At 40.3% G+C, this 20,773-nt stretch overlaps 3 protein-coding genes across 4 annotated transcripts; 2 read left to right on the top strand and 1 right to left on the bottom strand.

Moving 5' to 3' along the window:
• The first annotated feature begins 170 nt into the window (after positions 1–170).
• On the top strand, positions 171–8,220 carry zbtb41 (zinc finger and BTB domain containing 41). Of its 2 annotated transcripts, XM_029524947.1 has the most exons (12): positions 171–431; positions 1,059–1,621; positions 1,748–2,321; positions 2,802–3,009; positions 3,353–3,422; positions 3,551–3,698; positions 3,919–4,048; positions 4,199–4,294; positions 4,397–4,503; positions 4,631–4,736; positions 4,853–4,941; positions 6,072–8,220. In XM_029524947.1, exons 2-12 carry the CDS (start codon positions 1,091–1,093, stop codon positions 6,701–6,703), a joined length of 2,691 nt encoding a protein of 896 aa, XP_029380807.1. In that variant the 5' UTR covers positions 171–431; positions 1,059–1,090; the 3' UTR covers positions 6,704–8,220. The 2 variants fall into 2 exon arrangements, with proteins under 2 accessions (XP_029380807.1, XP_029380806.1); XM_029524946.1 differs by having other exon boundaries at positions 1,059–2,321.
• A 457-nt stretch (positions 8,221–8,677) lies between these two features.
• On the bottom strand, positions 8,678–16,457 carry LOC115057565 (complement factor H-related protein 2-like). The gene is made up of 9 exons (XM_029524719.1): positions 16,414–16,457; positions 15,497–15,675; positions 12,103–12,114; positions 11,822–12,013; positions 11,099–11,278; positions 10,776–10,964; positions 9,846–10,019; positions 9,089–9,114; positions 8,678–8,976 (listed from the first exon to the last, which is right to left on the bottom strand). Exons 1-9 carry the CDS (start codon positions 16,455–16,457, stop codon positions 8,953–8,955), a joined length of 1,020 nt encoding a protein of 339 aa, XP_029380579.1. The 3' UTR covers positions 8,678–8,952.
• Positions 16,458–17,720: 1,263 nt separating this feature from the next.
• Positions 17,721–19,341, top strand: LOC115057564 (complement factor H-related protein 1-like). Its single transcript, XM_029524718.1, has 4 exons — positions 17,721–17,778; positions 17,863–18,054; positions 18,825–19,004; positions 19,118–19,341. Exons 1-4 carry the CDS (start codon positions 17,721–17,723, stop codon positions 19,339–19,341), a joined length of 654 nt encoding a protein of 217 aa, XP_029380578.1.
• The last annotated feature ends 1,432 nt before the right edge of the window (positions 19,342–20,773 follow it).

Here is a 20,773-nt window from a genome sequence, read left to right as displayed (position 1 = left end):
GCTGTGAAAGACTGAGACGTTGGTCATTGAGCTGTCAAACTACATTACCCATGATTCCCTTTTCCGGTGAACCCTTCCGTGAGCCAACGACACTGCTCGTCAACACTTCGTCTTTGTTGGATTCGTGTTTGACTTTTTTTTTTTTTTTTTGCCTCCCATGCAATCTTAACGAATGCAAGTGTCAAAATTGTTCTCTCCCTGGTTTTTATCGTTTGTTTTTCCTTCTGTTTACACCGTAAACAAAAGCATTTAGAGAAAAGGTGAAACAGCCAATGGGCGAACAGTTTGTTACAGCGTCCGACATTTGTGGCAGGATGGCGGCGCTGGGCGTTATAGATAGTCAGGAGACTCTTATTCCTCTGTTTGTTTTCCACCTTGGCCCTGTCAGCTGGACTGCACGGTAGTGTGCAAACGAGGCCCGTGTCTTTCAGGTAAGGTTTAAAAAAAAAATACACAAAAAAAACAAAACATCCCGATGTAATATGCTAATTCCCGGGGTAGCACAAGGGTCGTTTGTCAACATTCTCCCCGGAGGGGGTCCGCTCAGTGCAGGCGTCTTGATGAAGGGGTCCTCGAGGTGTGGTGGGGGGGGGGCAGGACGACCGTGCCCCCCCCCACCAGCCACACTGGAGGCCTGTGTGTCTCTCTGCGTCTCTCTGCCACTGTTGACACTTTTAACATTTGTCCCGTTAGATCCGCTGCCGGTGCTGCCATTGTGTACCTGCGACCTACAGCTGAGCAAGTCGTGCTATTGCAATTGCGATGTTGTCAGCAGCATCATCATCATGTTTGATGAAAGCAGCATTGTGCCCCAACATACTTTCCTGAATGAAGCATAGTGCAGAGCGGGTTCTCCAAACGGCTGGGAACAAAGCACCAAACATGCCAACTCACAAAAATCATGACTTGTATAACAGTCGCAATATATGTCGGAAATAACTGCAATATGATTTTTTTTTTGCATATTAATTTTGCTCTAATCTTGAATTCTAAATGAAAACACAGCAATTCAGGTTTGTGTGTGTGAAATTTCAAGTCCATGCCCCTTCCTCTTGCAGGTTTGATTCCTGGAAGCCAATCAGACACACCAATGAAAAAAAAGCAAAGTGCTCTGCTGCGTCCCAAACGCAGCAGACTGGTCAGTGCCAGCAGTGAATGTGTTACAGGGCCGGATGCTGCCCTAAGCTCCTGTGCTCCAGGAAACTCTGACCCTGCTCCAGAATCGGCCACACAAATCAGGCAGTTGACTATGGTGCAGCACAGTCACAACCTCCTCAAGTTTTTGAATGAGGACCGGACTCGGCAGAAGTTCTGCGACGTGTCTGTGTCTGTGGGCGGGAAGCTCTACAGTGCCCACAAGGTGGTGTTGGCCCATGGGAGCAGCTACTTCCATGCTGAGCTGTCCAAAAACCCAGCAACAACACACGTGACTCTGGACCATGTGGAGGACTCTGTTTTCCAACACCTGCTTGGCTTTTTGTACACCTCTGAGTGCTTTGTCACAGAGACAGATCTCCCTGCTCTAACTGAAGCAGCACGATTCTTGGACATGATGGACATACTAAAGATACTGTGTGAAGGAGACGTTCACCCAATAAGAGTGATCCAGGCCCAGCCTGAGGTAAGAGAGTCTCCTGAGGTAGAAAGAACCCCGAGTGACTCACCACTCTGTGACACAGGTATACCAAGTCAGTTTGAGCAGAGGATCCTGAGCAGTCACCATTTAAGGCCTGAAAACTCTTTACAGAACCACGTGGCTGGAAGTCACAAAGGTGTCAAACGGAACGGCTCCACTGAGACAGAGGGGATGGGAGGTCAGAGGCGATCAGTTCGTAGGAGGAGAACACCCATTAAATATAAGATAGATGATGTACAGTACTTCATCAACAATCCAGAGGAGAAACAAAGGTCTGCATCACCAAAACAGCAGGATAAAGACAAACTAGAAGAGTCAGGTGAGGTAGTTTTAGAAAACCAAATGCCCAAAGCAGACACGAATCAGACATCTCAACCAGCTCCGGGAGGTGATGTAATAGATGAAGAGGATGACGAGGAAGAGGGAAGAGACATGAATGAGGATGTGCCTACTCAAACGAAAATTGCTCAAGGTTGTTCATTTGATAAGAGTGCAAGTCAGCAGGGGTCAGATGAGGAAAGCGCAGAGCCCCAGGCTGTTGGAGAGGTGGAAGTCCAAGTGACAGCAGCAGGAAGCTCTAACCAGAGTCCAGCATACCCCGACGGTCTGGCTCCAGTCATCATCCAAACCTCCAACAAGAAAACTCTCAAGTGTCCTAAATGTGACAAGACCTTTGACCGTGCAGGTAAGAACCATAGAATAGGATCTAGATTATAAGTGTTGTTATTAATATTGTGTCCCAAAATAACATCAGTAGTGGTGACTAATGTAGCTGGTACTAGTGCTAGCTATTTTGTTTTATGTAATTTTTTTTTTACTTACTTTAGAAACCAAACACAAGAATGGGCTCTAATAAATATCTAGTTTTGATTACAGTCAGTATAACTATACATTCTATCTGAAATGGTTGGGATGGTTGGGATGTGGGGAAACAGCTACATTTTGCCACTGAGAAGCTCTCTTTGAAAGCCATGGTTTCATTTGTGTTTGGCAGAAGCCCTGTTAGGGTTAGGGTTAGGGTTAGATGTCATTGCCATTTAAAACCACGGTAGGTTACCTGCATCTTGAATTAAAATTCAGTAGTCATAGCAGTGCCATGTTTATTGACAATGATCATAGTAATGTTTCCAACGTGTTACTGATACACTATATGAACCTTTTTCAGGGAAGTATGAGAGTCACACCAGAGTGCACACGGGAGAGAAACCCTTCCAGTGTGACATCTGTCTTCAGCGCTATTCCACCAAGTCTAATCTGACCGCACACAAGAAGAAGCATGCCAGTGATGCTCCATTCCAGAAGAAGGAGCACAAATGTCCATTCTGCAACAAACTCCACGCCAGCAAGAAAACCCTAGCGAAGCATGTCAGGAGGTTAGACATCAATGTTAAATAACATCTGGTTTAACTCAGTCTCATTCACTCTTGACTAATTGTCATTGTCTTTTTCTAACCACGTTTTAACTGTTTCAGATTTTATAGTTTTGTGTTAAGATGACATTATTGTCTTGGTTTGCATACAACTTCATCTGTCTGGTACAAGGTAATTTTAGTGCTTAATGGTAAAGATGCCATTTTAGTTCTCTAAACAGTGAAGTCATTTTTCTGACTCATTTTGGCTTAAAGCTTGTAGTAGTACATTAATTATTTTAACACTTGGATCGCCATGATAACTTCTTCTACTACAGTCATGCAGTATTCTTAACTACCCCGCCAGGTTTCACCCAGACCACATCCAAGAGTTTCTCACCAAGAGGAAGAGGAAGAGTGAAGGCTGGAAGTGTGCTGTAAGTCAGTTCATACTTCAAAAATGAAGTTTGGTCATTAATTTTAGTTTTTAATAGTTATTATTTGGTATTATAATGTAAGGAGAGATTTCAACAAGCATCTGTGACCTTTGAACCCTATGAACCAGATTTGCCTGAAGACCTTCAACCGCAGACCTCATCTACAGGAGCACATGATCCTGCACACCCAAGACCGGCCTTTTAAATGCTCCTTCTGCGATGAATACTTCAAATCAAGGTTTGCCAGGCTGAAACATCAGGAAAAGTACCATTTAGGTGAGATATCTACCATTTCATTCTGAAACTCTTTAAGTTTTAAAATTCCAAAGATAAAATCTGTGGTGTATTTTGCATCTTTCCAACCATATAAAGTGGAAAACCTGTGACGGAAACTTTCAAATTATCTACTGCTATGAAAACATGTACAACAGAGAGAAACTGTGTTACTTTGGCAAACAACGCACTTGACTAAAAAATTTCTTTTCTTCGTTTTCAGGTCCATTTCCCTGTGAGATCTGTGGTCGACAGTTTAATGACTCAGGCAACAGGAAGAGACACATAGAGTGTACACACGGTGGTAAAAGGAAGTGGACCTGCTTTGTTTGTGGGAAATCAGTAAGGGAAAGGTATGTCTCTCTGTTCCTAAACACTTTCTGGATGAGCACCGTGATATTTTGGATGGTAGTAATATGCTTATTACTTACAACTGAAAATATAAATCCCTATCCAATGCACCGAGCTGCAAAAAACACATTTTAAATGTTTTTTCCTTCCAGGACAACCTTGAGGGAGCACTTGAGGATCCACAGTGGGGAAAAGCCTCACCTCTGTAGCATCTGCGGCCAAAGCTTCCGTCACGGCAGCTCCTACAGGTGAGTTCAGTGAGATTGGAAGTGTTGCTGATTGTGAGGTTCTCAGGTTCTTGTTTGCCGTTAGTAAAATGAACTATACTGTGCAAACTATCTCATGGACAGGCTTCACCTCAGAGTCCACCATGATGACAAGCGATATGAGTGTGATGAGTGTGGGAAAACCTTTATACGCCATGATCACCTCACCAAACATCAGAAAATACACTCTGGTACAGTGGACAGTGAAAGTCTTGTTTGATAGAGACTGCTTTGTCGTCTTCACACAATTTAGATATTAGACACATTACAATACACTGCATTCGGTGTTTACTTTAATTCAGCCCACATTTATTACAGGTGAGAAGGCACATCAGTGTGAGGAGTGTGGCAAGTGCTTTAGGCGCCATGATCATCTGACTGTTCACTACAAAAGTGTTCATTTGGGAGAGAAAGTGCGGCAAAAGTAAGTTCTATAAATCAGAGTTGCTATTACATCTGTAACTTTGTTAAAGTGGTAATTTCAAGCAAATGCTCTTGGTTTTTGTTGTAGTTGATGAGAAATGTTTCTTTTTTCCACAGGTACAAAACTGCAGTGCATCAGTGTGAGGTTTGCAAGAAGGAATTTAAGGGAAAGTCCAGTCTAGAAATGCACTTCAGGACTCACTCAGGTAAAAATAACAACAGCAAGGAAGTCAATAGATATATTCCCTGGAAAACATGAGTACAGAGGAGTGGGTATCATAACTGTTGACTTTAAACTTGCTCTTCTAGCATGTAAATAATTAACGGTACCACTGAAAATTCTGATAAAGTTTGATGTGGTTGTAGGGCTTTAACACCAAAACGAACAAAAGCAGCTTTTCTTTTCTTGGTGATTATGAAATTTTGGATTTTGTCAGCTGAACTGATGACTGCTGCTAGCAGTTTTCATCAGCTGTAGCGAGCATGGGGAAGGAACAATGTTAAAATGGGTTTCAAACTTTGCCTTCACCTGACTTTCTTTTGTTTGTTTATATTAGGGAAAAAAGTATAACAGCTACATACTGGTTACACATGATGGCTACGTATATTATTTTGGCTAAAATACTAAGCCCATATCTACATACCTTTGGCAAGGAATTATCTTTTATAGACAACATGGAAAAATGTAATGGGATTGTTTATGATGCATAGAAGAGTTTTAGCCCGTGAAATGTACTTAAAATGATATTTGCTATAAGATAGCATTTGGATTTTTACTGCTTTAGCTTTCCTGTAGAATAATAATCAGAAGAGTGGTTGGACAAAATGTTAATCAATCAAGCAGTAGATTTACAGACAAAGAGGACTGCGGGTTTATAAACGTAACTTAGTAAATTAGTTTGGATTAATTATAGTGCAAACTACCCCAGACCAAATGTTGAGCTGGGTTAGGGTTTACTGTTACTGTCATAACTCCCTCCCAGTAACTTCAATAATCAAAAGGCATTGAACGTTTGTGGCAGAAAGGAGAACAGAAACATAGAATTTAGTCAAGAGGTGACCTCAAAAGATGGTGCATTACTAAATCCCCAGATAGCCTCTTTTGCTCTTAATACATATTGTTTTTGGCTTGTACAACGATCCAATGCTTGACAGATTTAAGCTATGCTGAACCTTGATTGGACAATCACTGCCCTGGAGCAGTTCTCATTGAAATGAAATAAAATATTCTTAAAAGACATAAAGATGACCATTAACTTGAAAGTCCTATGGAAATATTCCGATCATTAGTGTGGTATTTTTGAGACTAATACTTCCACTTGTTTTGATGTGACAGGTGAGAAACCCCACAGATGTCCTGAATGCCACCAGACGTTTCGGATCAAGAAAACCTTGACAAAGCACATGGTGATTCACTCAGATGCTCGTCCTTTTAACTGTCCCCATTGCAGCGCCACCTTTAAAAGAAAAGACAAGCTCAAGTACCATGTTGACCATGTGCACAGCACCCGGTTTACTGAGCAGCCCCTCAGCACAGTGACTGAAGAAAAAATAGCCTCCATTCCATTTGAGCAAACCTCAAAGGAATATTGTTCCGAACCTAAGTCTACCATCCAAAACACCGCTTCGACTTTGAACGTCTGCATGCCAGTAACATTGGTTCCTGTCCAAATGACAGGAGGACCACAGGGAGACCTCAGTACTCACAGAGCCTCATCTTTACCCTCTCAAAGTCACGGTGTTAGCATGCAGGCTCAAGGACAGCAGCAGAACACAGGTTACCAGGCTGCCACAGATCTGACGTTCTTAGAAAAATACACCCTGACACCGCAGGCCACCAACATTGTCCACCCTGTGAGGCCCGATCAGATGCTTGATCCCCGAGAGCAGTCCTACCTGGGTTCACTGCTGGGGCTGGATTCAGCTTCTGCTGTGCAGAACATCTCCAACTCTGATCATGCACACTGATGCTCCTCAGTCCAAAAATGTCCAAAGAACTTACTTGGCCTTTTCAATCAGAAGAACAGAAGCTATGGTAATCGCCAATAACATATATTCATTTTTAAGACACAAGACAATGAATTTAAGACAAAGCACTACACAACTGCACTTGATTCATTTTGACACAAAATTTCATAAAATATTTATGATGTTCAACCTGAACCATGACTCCTAACATCCTGACAATGCACAATACTCAAGCAATAGTTTTCACCAGATACAGCCCGCCCCCCCTCAGAGCGAACACAATATATTTGTATGAATTAATAATATACATACAGAAAAACATATCTTCCAGTTTTTCTGTTGTTGTTGTTTTTTGTTTGTTTGTTTGTTTGTTTTTTTAATAAGCAGCGATTAACAATTAAATGAATTCACTTATTCTTTTGGACTAAATTATTGATTTAAGAAATTAGAAAATAACCACAAGTTAGTTGATATAATATTATATAATAAAATGTATAGAATTATGTTCTTTAATAACACACAGCCCTGTATCCCTCAGGAGACTTAAACTGGGTGGCCTTAGTGTATTTTGCAATTTGTATACTCCCTCATGACCGGTCACTCAAACATATCAGTTCGTAAAGGTTGGATTCACAATGATTTTTATTTTATTTTATTTTTTTATGCGATGATTAAGTTAAATAATTTATGTATGTGTGTGAGAACCATATTTTTAATGTGGATGTTATAAAATAAGTGTTATCATAACTGCAAGCGGCAGTCATCAGGAGTCAAAGCAGTTTCTGAATTAGAACATCAAATGTAAATGAATTAAGAGATAAGATTAAGTAATTTTCAAGTCTGCTTTAAGTCTGCTTCAAGATAATGATGAGAAAGGGAAATTAAGAACAGCAATACCTGAAAGTAAACAAGAATCACCTTGATGATCAAGTGGAATATGAAACCAACTACCAACTTTGCTGAAATTAGCCAATTCATGATACATAAAAAGACAAAGAGACCCAATATGGTTCACTAGCTTTGTTGCCTGTACCCTTCAAAAGGCGTCAGCTGTATCGTGTGGTAGTTTGATGGCGGATTTGAATCTTGACACAGCCCTGGGAATGTAGCTCAGTGGCAGAGCGTGCAGAGGCTCCGGGTTTAAACCCCAGCCACAATGCAAACCAGTGGTAGGCTTTTGGGCCATTCCCAAGCCTAGATAAATGGGGACGGTTTGTAGCCAAATCAGTCATGCAAATCACGGTGCTGATTTGCTGTGGCTGCCCCGAACAGGGGAAAAAGCCAAAAGATAAAAAAAAAGATTGAATTCTGTCATAACAATTTAGGATTTGAGTTTCAGGGTTCAGCTTAGCTCTTTTTTTCCATGTCATTAAAACATTAGTCCTGTGGTAGACAGGAGAGGCCACCTCTCAGTTGTAACCCCAAACAGGTAACTAAACTTTATAAACACGATTAAAGTCTATACAGATTAGTGTCGCACAGCTGTTTCAGTGACTTTGACCAAAAAAAAAAAAAAAGACAGATTTTAATACTACTGGGGCTTATAATATCAAAAAAAATTTAATCATAAAATTGTTTCTGACAAACTCAGAAACTATTTTATGATCATCACTGGTCTGGACTGTGATCACACCAGATCTTTTTTTTTTTTGTAAAGTTGTTTTTATATATATATATATATATATAATTTGTAAATGGTATTGTGATTTTTCTCCCCACTCCAAACATTTTACAGACTTACTCTTTCAGATGGGCAAAGACGATCGCGGCCTGTTTAAACATCTGGTTTGTGCTAACTGGTGCTTGTGTTCATATCCTGGGTCACAGCTTATCCTCAATATGTGAATTCAGCTGGTGTGACAAATTGCCTCACAACAAGAACGTTCTGGGTTCAATTCCCAGTCTTTCTTGTCAGAGAGTCATTCTTTAATGTGAAATAACTTGTGAAATCAGAGAATTATCAGAATTGTTTTTGGGGAATGTTTTTATTGACAACATGCAACTTCACAGAAACACAATTCCACAAAGATTAGTGTTGAGATTTTATTCAGGTCATATATTAGTCATTTTACTGGCTTATAGCACACTAACAAACATTTTTTTTTCCTAAATTATGCAGGCAGTCATATTATAAAGTGAGAGTCTTGTAATTGTTTCTGACAAATCCAAAACACCGCTGCAGCATCATCATCACCAGCTGGCAGCTGTTTTCATCCAGAGGGGGAGGAATCCAAAGACGTCAGCGTCTTTCACTTGGTCATGTCACCGCAATACTTTTGACCAAAGCAGAAAATGTAGAATTAAATATCCAATAATAATACAAACTATAATGTAAATGCATATAAAATGGCACTAGTATTTGCTCCATGTAGGAGTTTCACTTACAATATCTCTTTCGGTGACACTACAACCTAAAAAAGTGAAATAGAAGCACAAGAGTGAGTCAACAGTATTGTTCAGTGAACTGTGCTGCCTGTAGAGGAATATTATCCATCATGCCTTTTTTAAATTAAATCAATAGATGTTAATCTCTCACAGGTGAGATCATCAATAGCACTGTGCCCATATCTGAACGGAAAAGTTATCTGACCTTAGACTGGAAATGAGAAAACAGAAATATGCAAAGATGAAATGCATATTATAGAGGGCTGACAAGAACCACATTTTGGGGATCAACTAAAAGGAGCCTCCTAGAAAATGCCCCCCAAAAACAAAGCCATGCAGCCGTAAAACACTGACTTAGCTCATCATCCAGTAAAATGGTTAGTGTAACGTGTGAGGGGCTGCTAGGAGCTGTTTCAGACTTCAGTACAAACCCAGGCACTGTCCCCTTGTTCACCACTGAGCAGCTTCTGACTGCATCGAGACACCATAACGGTGTCATTCCTCTCATCTTTGGCCAAGAGAGAGACAGAGTGTATTTCCTAACACTTCAAATTCCTCATCGGCTCAGAATAAATAGAAAACAGAGCTGAGTCAGTGAATAAATCTCTACTTAGTGAAGATCACACTGATATTTCAACCCTCTGTGGCTTTTATTGTCTCAATCTGGCCATGGTGACATTTTCCCCACACTCCCACTCACTCAATCTGTATTTCTGTTTATGACATATTAATGTAATGATCGTAAAGTGATACTTACATTTGCTTAAAGTAGCTTTTCCATTCTTGCACTGAACAAAAGAATGATGTACTGCAATCCAGTAGAATCGTTTTTTCTTACACAGCAGAAACACTCCCTCATTATTTTTTAAAAATTGAACTCCAGCAGGAACTAAGTCAGGATACTCAGCAGTGTCCACAGAACAGGAGACATCTGCTCAGAAGGAACAACGATTAGTCAGTTTCTTCCTCGGACACGCTCTCAGTAAATATATTATACAAGTGAATATGGGACTTTCGTGAAGCAAACGTTATCCTGCCTAAAAATGGATTACACATGGGCAGTTGAGACCAGGGCTGTTATTATAACAACACATCGTATCTTAACTGACTAATGTGCCAAATGAATTACATCTCTATTTCAAATGGATCCATTTGAACTGCTGAGTTCTTCCTGTCTGAAGTGGAAAGTACCAGATATTTTGAAAATATTTTCTAAAACAAAACAACAGTTTTCTTTGTCAGGTTCAGCAATCAACATTTTGTGTTATTTAACTGAGAGTTTGAACGTGTGATACTTAGTCTTAACATTTCTGAGAGTAAACTGCATTTAAAGAAAACTCTTCCGTACTCAGACAAATCAAAGTTGATGTGCTGATGTTTGACTTAACTTGTCCAAATTGCTCTTTAAATTTTGAAATCTTTTTGGTTGTCAGGAATGCGTGCATGGCTGATTATTGCTGTAAAGCAATGCTTTAGTTATGAGGTCACAATTAAATGTCCTTCTGTTTCTCCCATTCTGTTTTACTACAAAAGAGAAAGTAACCTTGAATTAAAAGGTTATTTTGGACAACTTGGACAACTTTTAAATACCCATTCTGAAAGGAAAATTCAAAGATACATGGATTTTTCACTGGGGGGTAGAAGACCTCAGTCTCTATGTACAAGCTGTTGAAATGGGATCTCTTACGGCAGGGCTGAAGTTCATCCCAACGCCCAGCTCTGCAGAAGATATTTTGCTTGTTGCTCCATGTATTTATAGCGTATCCATCTACACACTGATACATCACATCTGTCAAATGGTCGTAAACCTCCTTGGGTTCTTGAACAATTACAGCATGAGAGAGATTAGGGGGCTCAGAGCATGGAAGGATACGTTCTGTGGAGAAAAAATAAATCACGAATCGGAATAGGGACGGAATCCACATGGACAACTACATATTACTGCTGTTGATGACTTTGGTTCAAAAGTGGTTCAAATCAGTATTTCCGCACAACACGTCAAAAACTTACCCTGACAGATGGGCAAAGATGTCCAATTTCCATTATTACACATGGCTCTTTCAATCCGGTCTTTGTGTACATACCCGCTGTCACATTTTGTTGTCATTGTGCTTCCATCTTCAAACCAACCTCTTGGGTTATTAATAGGTCTTCCATTGGGGATGGTTGGTGGAATACAGGCTTTTTCATCTTAACCAAAACAAGAAAATGTTTTATCTCAGTCTCATTGAAGTTGCCTTTCATGAATGTTTAAGGTTGATATATAATATATTGAAGTTTTCTTTCCCAGATGCAAATTTGGAATAGTTTTGAAAGCAAAGAGTGTTTCGCAACAAACGAAGATGCAAATATTGGGGGAAAGAATAAGTCTTCTGAGTATAGTGATGTACTTCCCCAGGTGACCCCTTAGATTGATCTTGTGGTGTATGAAACTAACCTAATTGAAACCACCATTACTTTTCATCTCCATCTCATTTTAATAATATATTTTTTTTACGATTAGACAATAGACCTAGAGGCCTTTCTGAATGTTAGATCCAAAAAGGGAAATAATGGTGAATTAATGTGATCTCATTATACTTACTGAAAGTTTATCTTTTGTGTCCTGAAATTATTGTTAACTGTATTCCTTGGTGTGTAGACAACACACGACAACCACCTTAAATTTAAATCTATCACATCACCTTCAAAATAATCCAGTTAAGATATATTAAGTTAAGATGAAGGACTTACCTATACACTTTGGTGCAGGAAACCATTCACCATTCTGACATGTGGTTGTTGCCCACCAGGCCTCCTCAGCTGGTTTATATCCATTCTCACAGCCGTAAGTGAGAACGAATTGAGAAGGATATGTTACTTGCTCAGGGATAAAATAACCAAAATCCAGTTCCGGAGCAATACAAGGCTGAGCTGCCCTTTCAGCTGAAATACACAAAAGGTCACAAAGGCAAATCCTAATTATGTTTAATGAGTTGAGATTTTTTTTTTTATTAAAAATGAAAAAGTCTTACCTTGCGGCAACCCTGAAACACAAACCAAGAGAAAACATATAAGAGAGTTCCTTCCCATTTTGTCAGGAATCAAATCAGCATGATAAAGCAGAGTGAAGACTCAAATGGAGGACTGGACCAGTAAATAATTATTAGGTGCTCCCCCAGTGAGCCAAAAGATTAAGGTAGTAAACACTGAAATGTCATCACACTGAGTGTGTCCAGCCAGATTAGTCCCATTTTGTAACTAGTTTGCTTTCGTGTTTTTAAACTGTGAGCTGAGAAGACAGAATAGTTGGTGATTATAAGCCGTTTTACAAACATTACTTGCTGTCAGACTTTGACTTTATTTATCAGTTATGTCCCATTTTATATACATACTACAAACACTCAGTGATTTGTTTGTTTCTAAATTTCTCAAACAATGTTTCATACAAAAATCTGGAATTATTCATACTCCAGATTTCAAATAGATTTCCCAACAAAGGACAAACTTCAGAAAAGAGGTTGAATTCACAATGTTGAAGCACAAAGAGCGACACAACCCATGCCATGCTGCCCCTGTGACTGATTTTACAAATGTAAATCTTCACATATTAAAATGATTAAATGTTCTTACAAGGAAACCAAATCAAAAGAAGAAAGACAAAATATCTGATGCACATTTTGTCAGGACTTAAAGAGCCTCAGCAGTTAGTTAGTAATATCCAAACTGCCTCCTGCATCGACCCCTCTCCCCTCCTACCCCCTCCTACTCCAAAACAAACATTGTACTCCTGGTCTGGAGCCATCACATAGAGGCGTAAATAAAATCAATCAAAGGTAAAGAAGTATCTCTGGAAATGTCCTAACGAACTATTGATTGCTGATTTGGTTTACATTTCAAATGATTCCTCGAACTCTTGTGGCCACAGGTCAGTTTTATGCCTCCCCTGGTTTAATAATGTAAATAAAGTTAAAGTCCAGTTATCTCACTTCACTGTGAGAGCAAGCCTCCCTTTGGTCGTGCCACTGGGGTTTTACAGAACTTTTAAGACTGAAATACATAAATAATAAATACGCTCATGTCCCCACACAGCTCAGCTATGAATGTGGATGCTGTGCAAAACAAATATGTGACGTGACAATGACAGGGCCAAGTTCAATAAACCAAATGCTGATACCACAGTTTATTAGCGACTGCAATAATCTTGGTGGCAGCCATGTAGCTAGAAGAAATAAATGCCCAGCCTATGGCCAACGGTACAATCCATGTAAGAGAATGAACCACTTCAGAAAGTGTTGCAGAACCAAACCACAGTTTGAAACGGTCACGCCTCAGTTTGACAGGCGGAGACAAAGAAAGTCAGTCCACCAGGTGGATACTGAACACAAAGAAGACTGACAGCAACACATTATGTAAATGGAATAAGTCTAGTACCAAATGCAATATCCTCTCATCAGACCTTTTATCAAGGCAGAAAATCTGAAAAAAAAAAAATAGAGCCATGCACTATACCAACATATCTTGTAGAATATGTAGGCAGTAAGATAAAGACTAAAGGATTTGTTGGCCTGTGCTGCCATATAAGGGCCAAATGCTATACCCTACCATTCTTCATTATCAGTGAGAATGTATTGCCATTGCTTGGGCTCAGTGCTTCACTGCAGATGGGACTTGTTTCACTCAGCAAAGAAGTTCACCAAGTGAGTAGCCCTGTAACACTTGATTTCACTCTGCAAATCAAAACAGAATACAGTGTTCTTTCTGCAGAGAGCAAGGAAAGCTACCAGTCACTTATTCAATGACACCCAGCACACTGTATTCCTATAGCAATGACTCAACTGTTTCTGCAGCTTTTTGATTGCGAGTATTGAACTTATGTCTTTCCATTGTTATGTTTGTTTGAGGGTTGCTAATTTCTGAATTTTCTCTTGAGGCATTCCGGGTCCTCCTTGGATTCAGTGCGAACCAGGACACATCCGTCGTCCCCAGGTTCGTGGACCTCCGCCCCATACACAAACAACCGCTGACTTTTGAAAGCTTCAGGTCCGGCCAGATTCAGGAGAATGCAGGCTCCGGTCCCCGCTGTCATGTCTGAGTGTGCCGTTGCGATGAATATTACGGTGACCAGTTGTCCCTGTTTTTATCCGGGACTGTCCCTGATATGTAATGTATGTTGTTTATCATCTCATTCAGGGTGTGCCCCCATTTCAGCTTTACAGTGCCTCGTTCATTCATCTTTTGCTCAGATACTTACAGTGCAGCAGGTCACAAACAGCTGACAGCTGGCAAGCAGCCAAAAGTTAGTGCGCCCATCGTCCTACATTTCTGGGCTTTTAAAATTGTTATTCACACTGAATATTATATAAACCTTAGTTTAAGAATAAGATGAACTGTTACAAAGTGAATTCATATTTATCAGCTATCCATCTCACTCTGTTAACCAAAGCTCTCTTCTCCTCACGTCCACAGCTACCAATGTCTGTAGTAGTAACCAGCAGTAACTAACCCTAACCCATCTGATTAGATGATGCTCTGTGTCACTGTTTTGTATGTCGTTAGTGAAGGTGTAACATGAGATGATATTATCTATGCTGCTCTGTTATAGAATAGGGAGAAGACAAATGTGAAGGGAAGAGGAGGAAAAGAGCAGGAGAATAGTGTGGAAAGGCAAAACGAAGGAAGTAAACCACAGAGTGAAGGAAAGAGAGAGTATGAAAAGGTGAAGTGAAGGAGAGTAAGAAGAGAATAAGGAAGGGTGAAGAAAAGCATTTAAGGAGAAGAGAAAAGAGACAAGGAGAGGGAAGAAGAGTAGAGGAGAAGATGGCTCTTTCAAAGAAGCAGAAATGCCATTTTATTGAAAAAAATCCAGCATGAATTTCCATTTATACGCCTTTGTCGCTCAGGCCAAGATGACACTGCAGTCTTCTTTTTCCACTGCAAGTGGGGCGAGATGTGCTGTGGTGGAGCATCAGCTAACCAAAAAAAATAAAAATAAATAAACATAAAAAAGGTCTGACTGTCAATGCTGTTACGCCCTACATCACCACATTTTATAAGACGACAGAGGCTTCCCAAAAGGAGTATGAGTTAGCTGTGCAGGAGGGCATCCTGGCATACCACACTATGAGTGTATCAGCAAAGAGAAGAATAATTTGGATATTAACTAAATAACCAAGCCAATTGCAGGAAAGACAACACTGCCGCTGAAGAGGGATGAGCCAGACCGACAGCTACTTCAGCCGAGGACCAGTCTAGCTTGGGAGGTCACGACGAATGACCTCGACGCGGCCGCTCTCGTCAGACATCTCCTGCTCTGCGTGGCCAGTTGAGTCGTCTACCAAAATGTGATTTCCTAAAATGTGATGCATTTTTGTCTGACGATGACAGAGGTTTTTCTCAGACTTGAGGACTTTTAGCTTACTCCGATACCTTTTCGCCTGAGACCTGATGCTTTATTGTCTGATGAGTGACACTTGAGTCTGATATCTGAGGATGCCCTAAAATGAACACCGTACTTCAGGTCCTCCTTGGATTCAGCACGAACCAGGACACGTCTGTTGTCGCCAGGTTCTCGTACCTCCCCGCTCCGGCCCGCGCTGAGTGTGCTGCTGCGATGAATATGTCGTACCGTCGTTCAAAAATGCGCCACCTGAAGCCGTCCGCCATGTTGCAAAGAAAAATTACCGTGGCATCACAATGGTCCCGCAAAAATACTCACGTGCAACACGCTGATGATCACTTTCGATTCAAAGTCCAAGACTTCTGACACCATGCCGTATGTTGAGGTAGTGAAGACACTTGAGGTAAAAATATAACTTCAGTTTAATTGTAACAGCTGGTAGGAACATGTCGCCACACGTACATGGCGGCATCCAAAGTAAAGTGCCGTTAGTCACACTGCGCATGTGCACACCTGAGTAAGCTGGCTGTGATAGGTCACTGGCAAAATAAAATAGGCCTCCGTAATTATCATTGTGATGATCAACAAGTTAAACTGTTACATAGACACAATAACAATTCAGCAACAACGCATGGTATTTATGTATTCATTAAAAATGATAAACAAATCAACAGGTGTGAAATCGGAGCTAAGAAAGCACAAATAAGCAGTAAACTCAAGCAGTTGTTCTGGGTTGGTCCTGTGGGCGGCGTCAGTTAACATGGCTTTCTGAGGGGGAACGGGAATTCCAATGGGGAACCAAATCGGTTGACACACCGGCATCCCCAGCTACGGACTGAGCCAAGTACATCAATCACAAGTTTTGTCAGTTTTTTCCATGCTCCGCTGGCTACCAACTCCACTCGTGCAGAGGAAATCACCTTGTTTATTTCTGAAGATCTCCAACCTTACAGTGTAACCGAGGGCGAAGGCGTCACACACCTTCTCCATGTTTTGGGACAAAATACCAAACGGCACTCGTGTTTTGTTTTTGTTAACAGTTATGGAAGACCTCATTGAGAGATGATTAATGTTTTAGGTTTTCAATACATAAATTTGTAATGTTACTCACTTGTGAGGTTGCTGGCCCACAGAAAAAAAAGGTGCAAACGAAGCACCTATTCAGTGTTTTTGTTGTTGTTGTTGTTATTTTGTCTGTAATCTTTGTGAACTTGAAAAATTCAGCGGATTTGATTCATAAATAATCCTCTATTCACAGCAAAAAATAAGAAAACCATATCATATAATAAACTAAAACGTGCAGTGCTTACAAATACAAATACACAAATTAAATTAAAATACAGTTATTTACACCCACTTCCTGTTTAAGTCCCGCCCCTTCGGAGTGGCTGGTTGAACAGATACGGACAGGGGTGTACTCGCTCATCCCTAGTTAGATCAATGCGCTTCTTCAGTTTTGTACATCCGCGGTGAACATTACCGTAACATAGGTCCTGTTAATGTGGAGCAAAAATATAAAATCAACAAGACATTTTGTCGGTTAAATGTATAAAAAGGATATGAAAAACTCATTGAAAATAGATATTTACCGATGCAAACTTCCAACAACCGATATATCTATATATTTTTGTCAAAAACTGTATCGATACGCAGCTGTTGTACCGATGCACTCGCATCTTGCCTGTGGAGGACCGCGTATCGATGAGCATCGGTTTATCTTCCCATCCCTAATAATCACCAATATCAATCGTGGCAATTTTGATGTCTGTTTCAGTGTAGTCAGATATCTTTTAGAGAATGCCACCTATTTCTGAACACTGACCTTTACAATCACTGTGTTTGGTATTTTGCAATTTTGGCCTCTAGTCACAGCCCTCCGGGAAATCATTTATAAATCTGGTCTTTAAACAAATATTGTGACATGAACGCTGCAAGAGTTTTTGAGAAGACAAAGTTGAAGCTACGTCTGTATATTTAGTAAAAATGTGTTTTTGATTTGATTTATTTCAGGAGTTCAGGGGGAGTTTTTTAGATTTCAGTTGTTATGGGTTTGTAAAAACCTTTTATACAGCACATGCAAGGATATGAAGCCAGTGGGATGACACTGATTCAGTCACAGTAAGACAAAGCAAGCTAGCTCATTTTTATCTTCTTGGACAAACGCCCTCAACAATCATTAACTGGCTGCAATTTAAGCTGGAGTCTTTGCATGGCTTTGTTTGGCAACATTTGGACATTTGAACTGGTGGCAAAATGTGCTTTAAATATTTACAACTTATTCTTCTCATATGTTTTCATGGAGTGATACATGGTAAGAATAGAATTAAATACATTTTCATTTCATGACAATTTAGTTCAAGTTTCATTCATGTTGTCGTACGTATCTCTGATTTAGCTCAACGTGGAGATCAGTCTTGTGCAGCTGCCGATCTGGATGGTGGTTTTTTTGTCCCTCAACAAGCAAGATATCCTTCTGGAACTGTTCTCCCTTATGCCTGTGATGAAGGCCGTAAACCAGCTGAAGACACTTGGTGGGCAACAATCACTTGTACAAATGGAAAATGGTCTTCTACACCAATGTGTATAGGTCAGTGTAAAAATAATTAGCTTTGGCCTTTTACCATTTTTGTTGTTGTTACAAATATAAATGTTTTGTACACACAAAGATTTGGGCTCTGAGTAAAAAAAGTGGATTTTCTTTTCCCGTACTAATTCTGCATGAGATTTACTTGTTGATGTCAAAGATCCTACTGCATCACCTGAGAGACAGCCAACCAGATATTAAATTAAACTTAGGAATGCTGAAAAGCAAGAAATTAGCCAGGAGTCATGATCCCCCCTCCTTCAGCTTTGGGATAACGTTTTCATGTTGGCATACAGCTCCATTTTTCTGTTATACATGATGCCACATGATTTACTCAAACTATTTATCTTGTGTCTTTTTTTTTTATTAAATTCTGAAAAAAAAAAGAATTCTTTATTTTATGTTTAGATTTCTCCTTAGTTATCAAAATTAATTTCAATGAAATAATATTTTAGATAAAACATTCCTTAATTCCTTAATATGAAACATAATATTGTATTGTAGTGAGAAAGACAAAACTTTATGCTAATCCTGCATTCCCCTTATTAAGAAGTACTAAATCAACTCCACTTACAGACACCGACTTTGTCTAAGTGCTAACTGTCTGAACTGTCTGATGACTTTGCAATTCCCTCCAGCTCCATGCACAGCAACATTTTTCAACAGTGAATTTAAATGGTTTGAGTAGTCTTACATTGTCACATGTAAGCAGTGTAACCGTTAACCTGGCAGGAATGTCACTGAACTAACTTGTTCTCTCTTTTATTTCTCAGATCAAAAGGCCTGTTTCCCACCAACTATCCCCAATGGGAAATACACTGAAAGCTCAGACGGTTGGTATGAGGAGAGACACATATTGAGGATAAGATGTGACCCAGGATATGAACAATTAAACCAGATTGCAACATCCAGCTGTTTAAATGGGACGTGGTCGTCTTTGCCTATCTGTGAGAGTAAGTCTGTCAGATGTTTGCAGTGAAGAGAAAAATCACAATAAGAGGAACAAAACCAGTTAAAATATTTCTCTGGTCAAATGAACACTTTTAACTGATTTTTGTTTCTGCAGAAAGCATCACTTCATGTTCCAGCCCTCCTCAGATCCCTCATGCTGTAATAATTCAAGAATACCAGGAGGTTTTTGCTGCAGATTCAAAAGTGGTGTATCAATGTGAAACTGGATACGCTACAGAGGAAAGACACACCAACACATCCATCTATTGTGTAGCTGGGAGCTGGAGCTGGAGTGAAACCTCATCATGCAGTAATGGAAATGCTAATGCCGCTGCATGATAAATCTGTTGACCTGATCACTGATAACATTTAACCTCGAAGAGTGGATCAAATTATTAGTATGAAGTTAATTTTGGAGAGCAAATTTTCATTCCATACATGTCACATACATAATTATTGAAATTTTCTTTTTCCTGTCTATTTTGTGTGGAAAGCTCCGGAGTTATAATGAACACTTGATTGAATGATTTCTTTTGTTTTTGCAGAATGGGCCATTTTATGCAGTAAACATCCTGAGATCCCTCATGCTGTTATAATTGAGGAAAACCTGGATATCTCTACTGATAAGTCAGTAGTGCTGTATCAGTGTGACAATGGCTACTTTATGGAAGATGGGCAAAACAGGAAATCCATCTCCTGCACAGCTGGGACTTGGACTGAAGCTCCAACATGTAGTAAGTAGACAATATGATCAGAAATACAACATATGATAAAGATGATTTTAATGACTTCACTGTGCACAAAGCCATGAAGCACTGTATCAGGACGACAGATTAACACACTGAAAGATTTCAGTTTGCATCAACACCAAACAGAAGAAAAATAAGAGCAGATATCTGTTTCTTCAAATTAAAATGTGGGACTTCACAAAGTATTACCATCGCAGAAAGCATCACTTCATGTTCCAGCCCTCCTAAGATCCCTCATGCTGTAGTAAATCAGAAATACCAGGAGGTTTTTGCTGCAGATTCAGAAGTGGTGTATCAATGTAAAACTGGATACGCTACAGAAGAAGGACACACCAGCACATCCATCTATTGTGTAGCTGGGAGCTGGAGCTGGCGTGAAGCCTCATCATGCTGTAATGGAAATGCTAATGCCGCTGCATGATAAATCTGTTGACCTGATCACTTTAACATTTAACCTTGAAGAGTGGATCTAGATACAAACCCAGGTGGTGGTTCTGCCTGGCGCCCCACCAACGGTGCCATTGTGCAGGCTGCAGGGTCATCAGCCCGGGGCCACCCTTCATTAATGTTTCGCTCCATTGACCCCGTAACATCTCGAGTAGGAGGAGCCACGGTAGGGACGTCTCCCTGCAGCCTGCCTAGGATCCTTCTTTTCCACGAGTCTTGTCCTTCCTTTGGAGCCAGAGCCAGACACTCCCTCTTTCAGCCTCCTCTGCAAGGTCACAGGGAGCTCGCTTCCTGTTGGGGCCTTTGACTCCGAGGGTTTTCAGGAGCTGCTGTGTGGATGTCCCGGATGATGCCTCTGTAAACGACCTCCACTGGGACGGTGAATGCTCCACCCAGCTTGTGAGCAGGTTGCAGATAGCTCCGCATATTTTTCCTTCTTTTGCTGCGACCTCCATCTGTTCTTCCCTGTCAGGTGCTGACCAGAGCACAATGTCTGGGTGCTGGGCTGTCATGGTGATCTCTGCAGGGAATTTCTATCACTATGAAGTTCATTTTGAAGAACTAAGTTTTATTCC

Source organism: Echeneis naucrates, chromosome 17 (assembly GCF_900963305.1).
Source record: "Echeneis naucrates chromosome 17, fEcheNa1.1, whole genome shotgun sequence".
NCBI lineage: Eukaryota > Metazoa > Chordata > Actinopteri > Carangiformes > Echeneidae > Echeneis > Echeneis naucrates.
Note: the sequence above shows the minus strand (reverse complement) of the source record. Positions and strands in the feature narration are given on the sequence as shown.

Bases quoted from the DNA above. Each gene is read 5' to 3' on its own strand.
- LOC115057564 (XM_029524718.1), top strand. From the start codon at position 17,721: ATGTGCTTTAAATATTTACAACTTATTCTTCTCATATGTTTTCATGGA. The intron at 17,779-17,862 runs GTAAGAATAGAA...TCTCTGATTTAG, and splicing joins TTTTCATGGAGTGATACATG to CTCAACGTGGAGATCAGTCT. The intron at 18,055-18,824 runs GTCAGTGTAAAA...TTTATTTCTCAG, and splicing joins TTCTACACCAATGTGTATAG to ATCAAAAGGCCTGTTTCCCA.
- LOC115057565 (XM_029524719.1), bottom strand. From the start codon at position 16,457: ATGGAGAAGGTGTGTGACGCCTTCGCCCTCGGTTACACTGTAAG. The intron at 15,676-16,413 runs GTTGGAGATCTT...TATTCATCGCAG, and splicing joins GCCCTCGGTTACACTGTAAG to CAGCACACTCAGCGCGGGCC. The intron at 10,020-10,775 runs GTAAGAGATCCC...CCTTCTGAGCAG, and splicing joins GGATGAACTTCAGCCCTGCC to ATGTCTCCTGTTCTGTGGAC.
- zbtb41 (XM_029524946.1), top strand. From the start codon at position 1,091: ATGAAAAAAAAGCAAAGTGCTCTGCTGCGTCCCAAACGCAGCAGACTG. The intron at 4,295-4,396 runs GTGAGTTCAGTG...TCTCATGGACAG, and splicing joins CGTCACGGCAGCTCCTACAG to GCTTCACCTCAGAGTCCACC. The intron at 4,504-4,630 runs GTACAGTGGACA...CATTTATTACAG, and splicing joins ACATCAGAAAATACACTCTG to GTGAGAAGGCACATCAGTGT.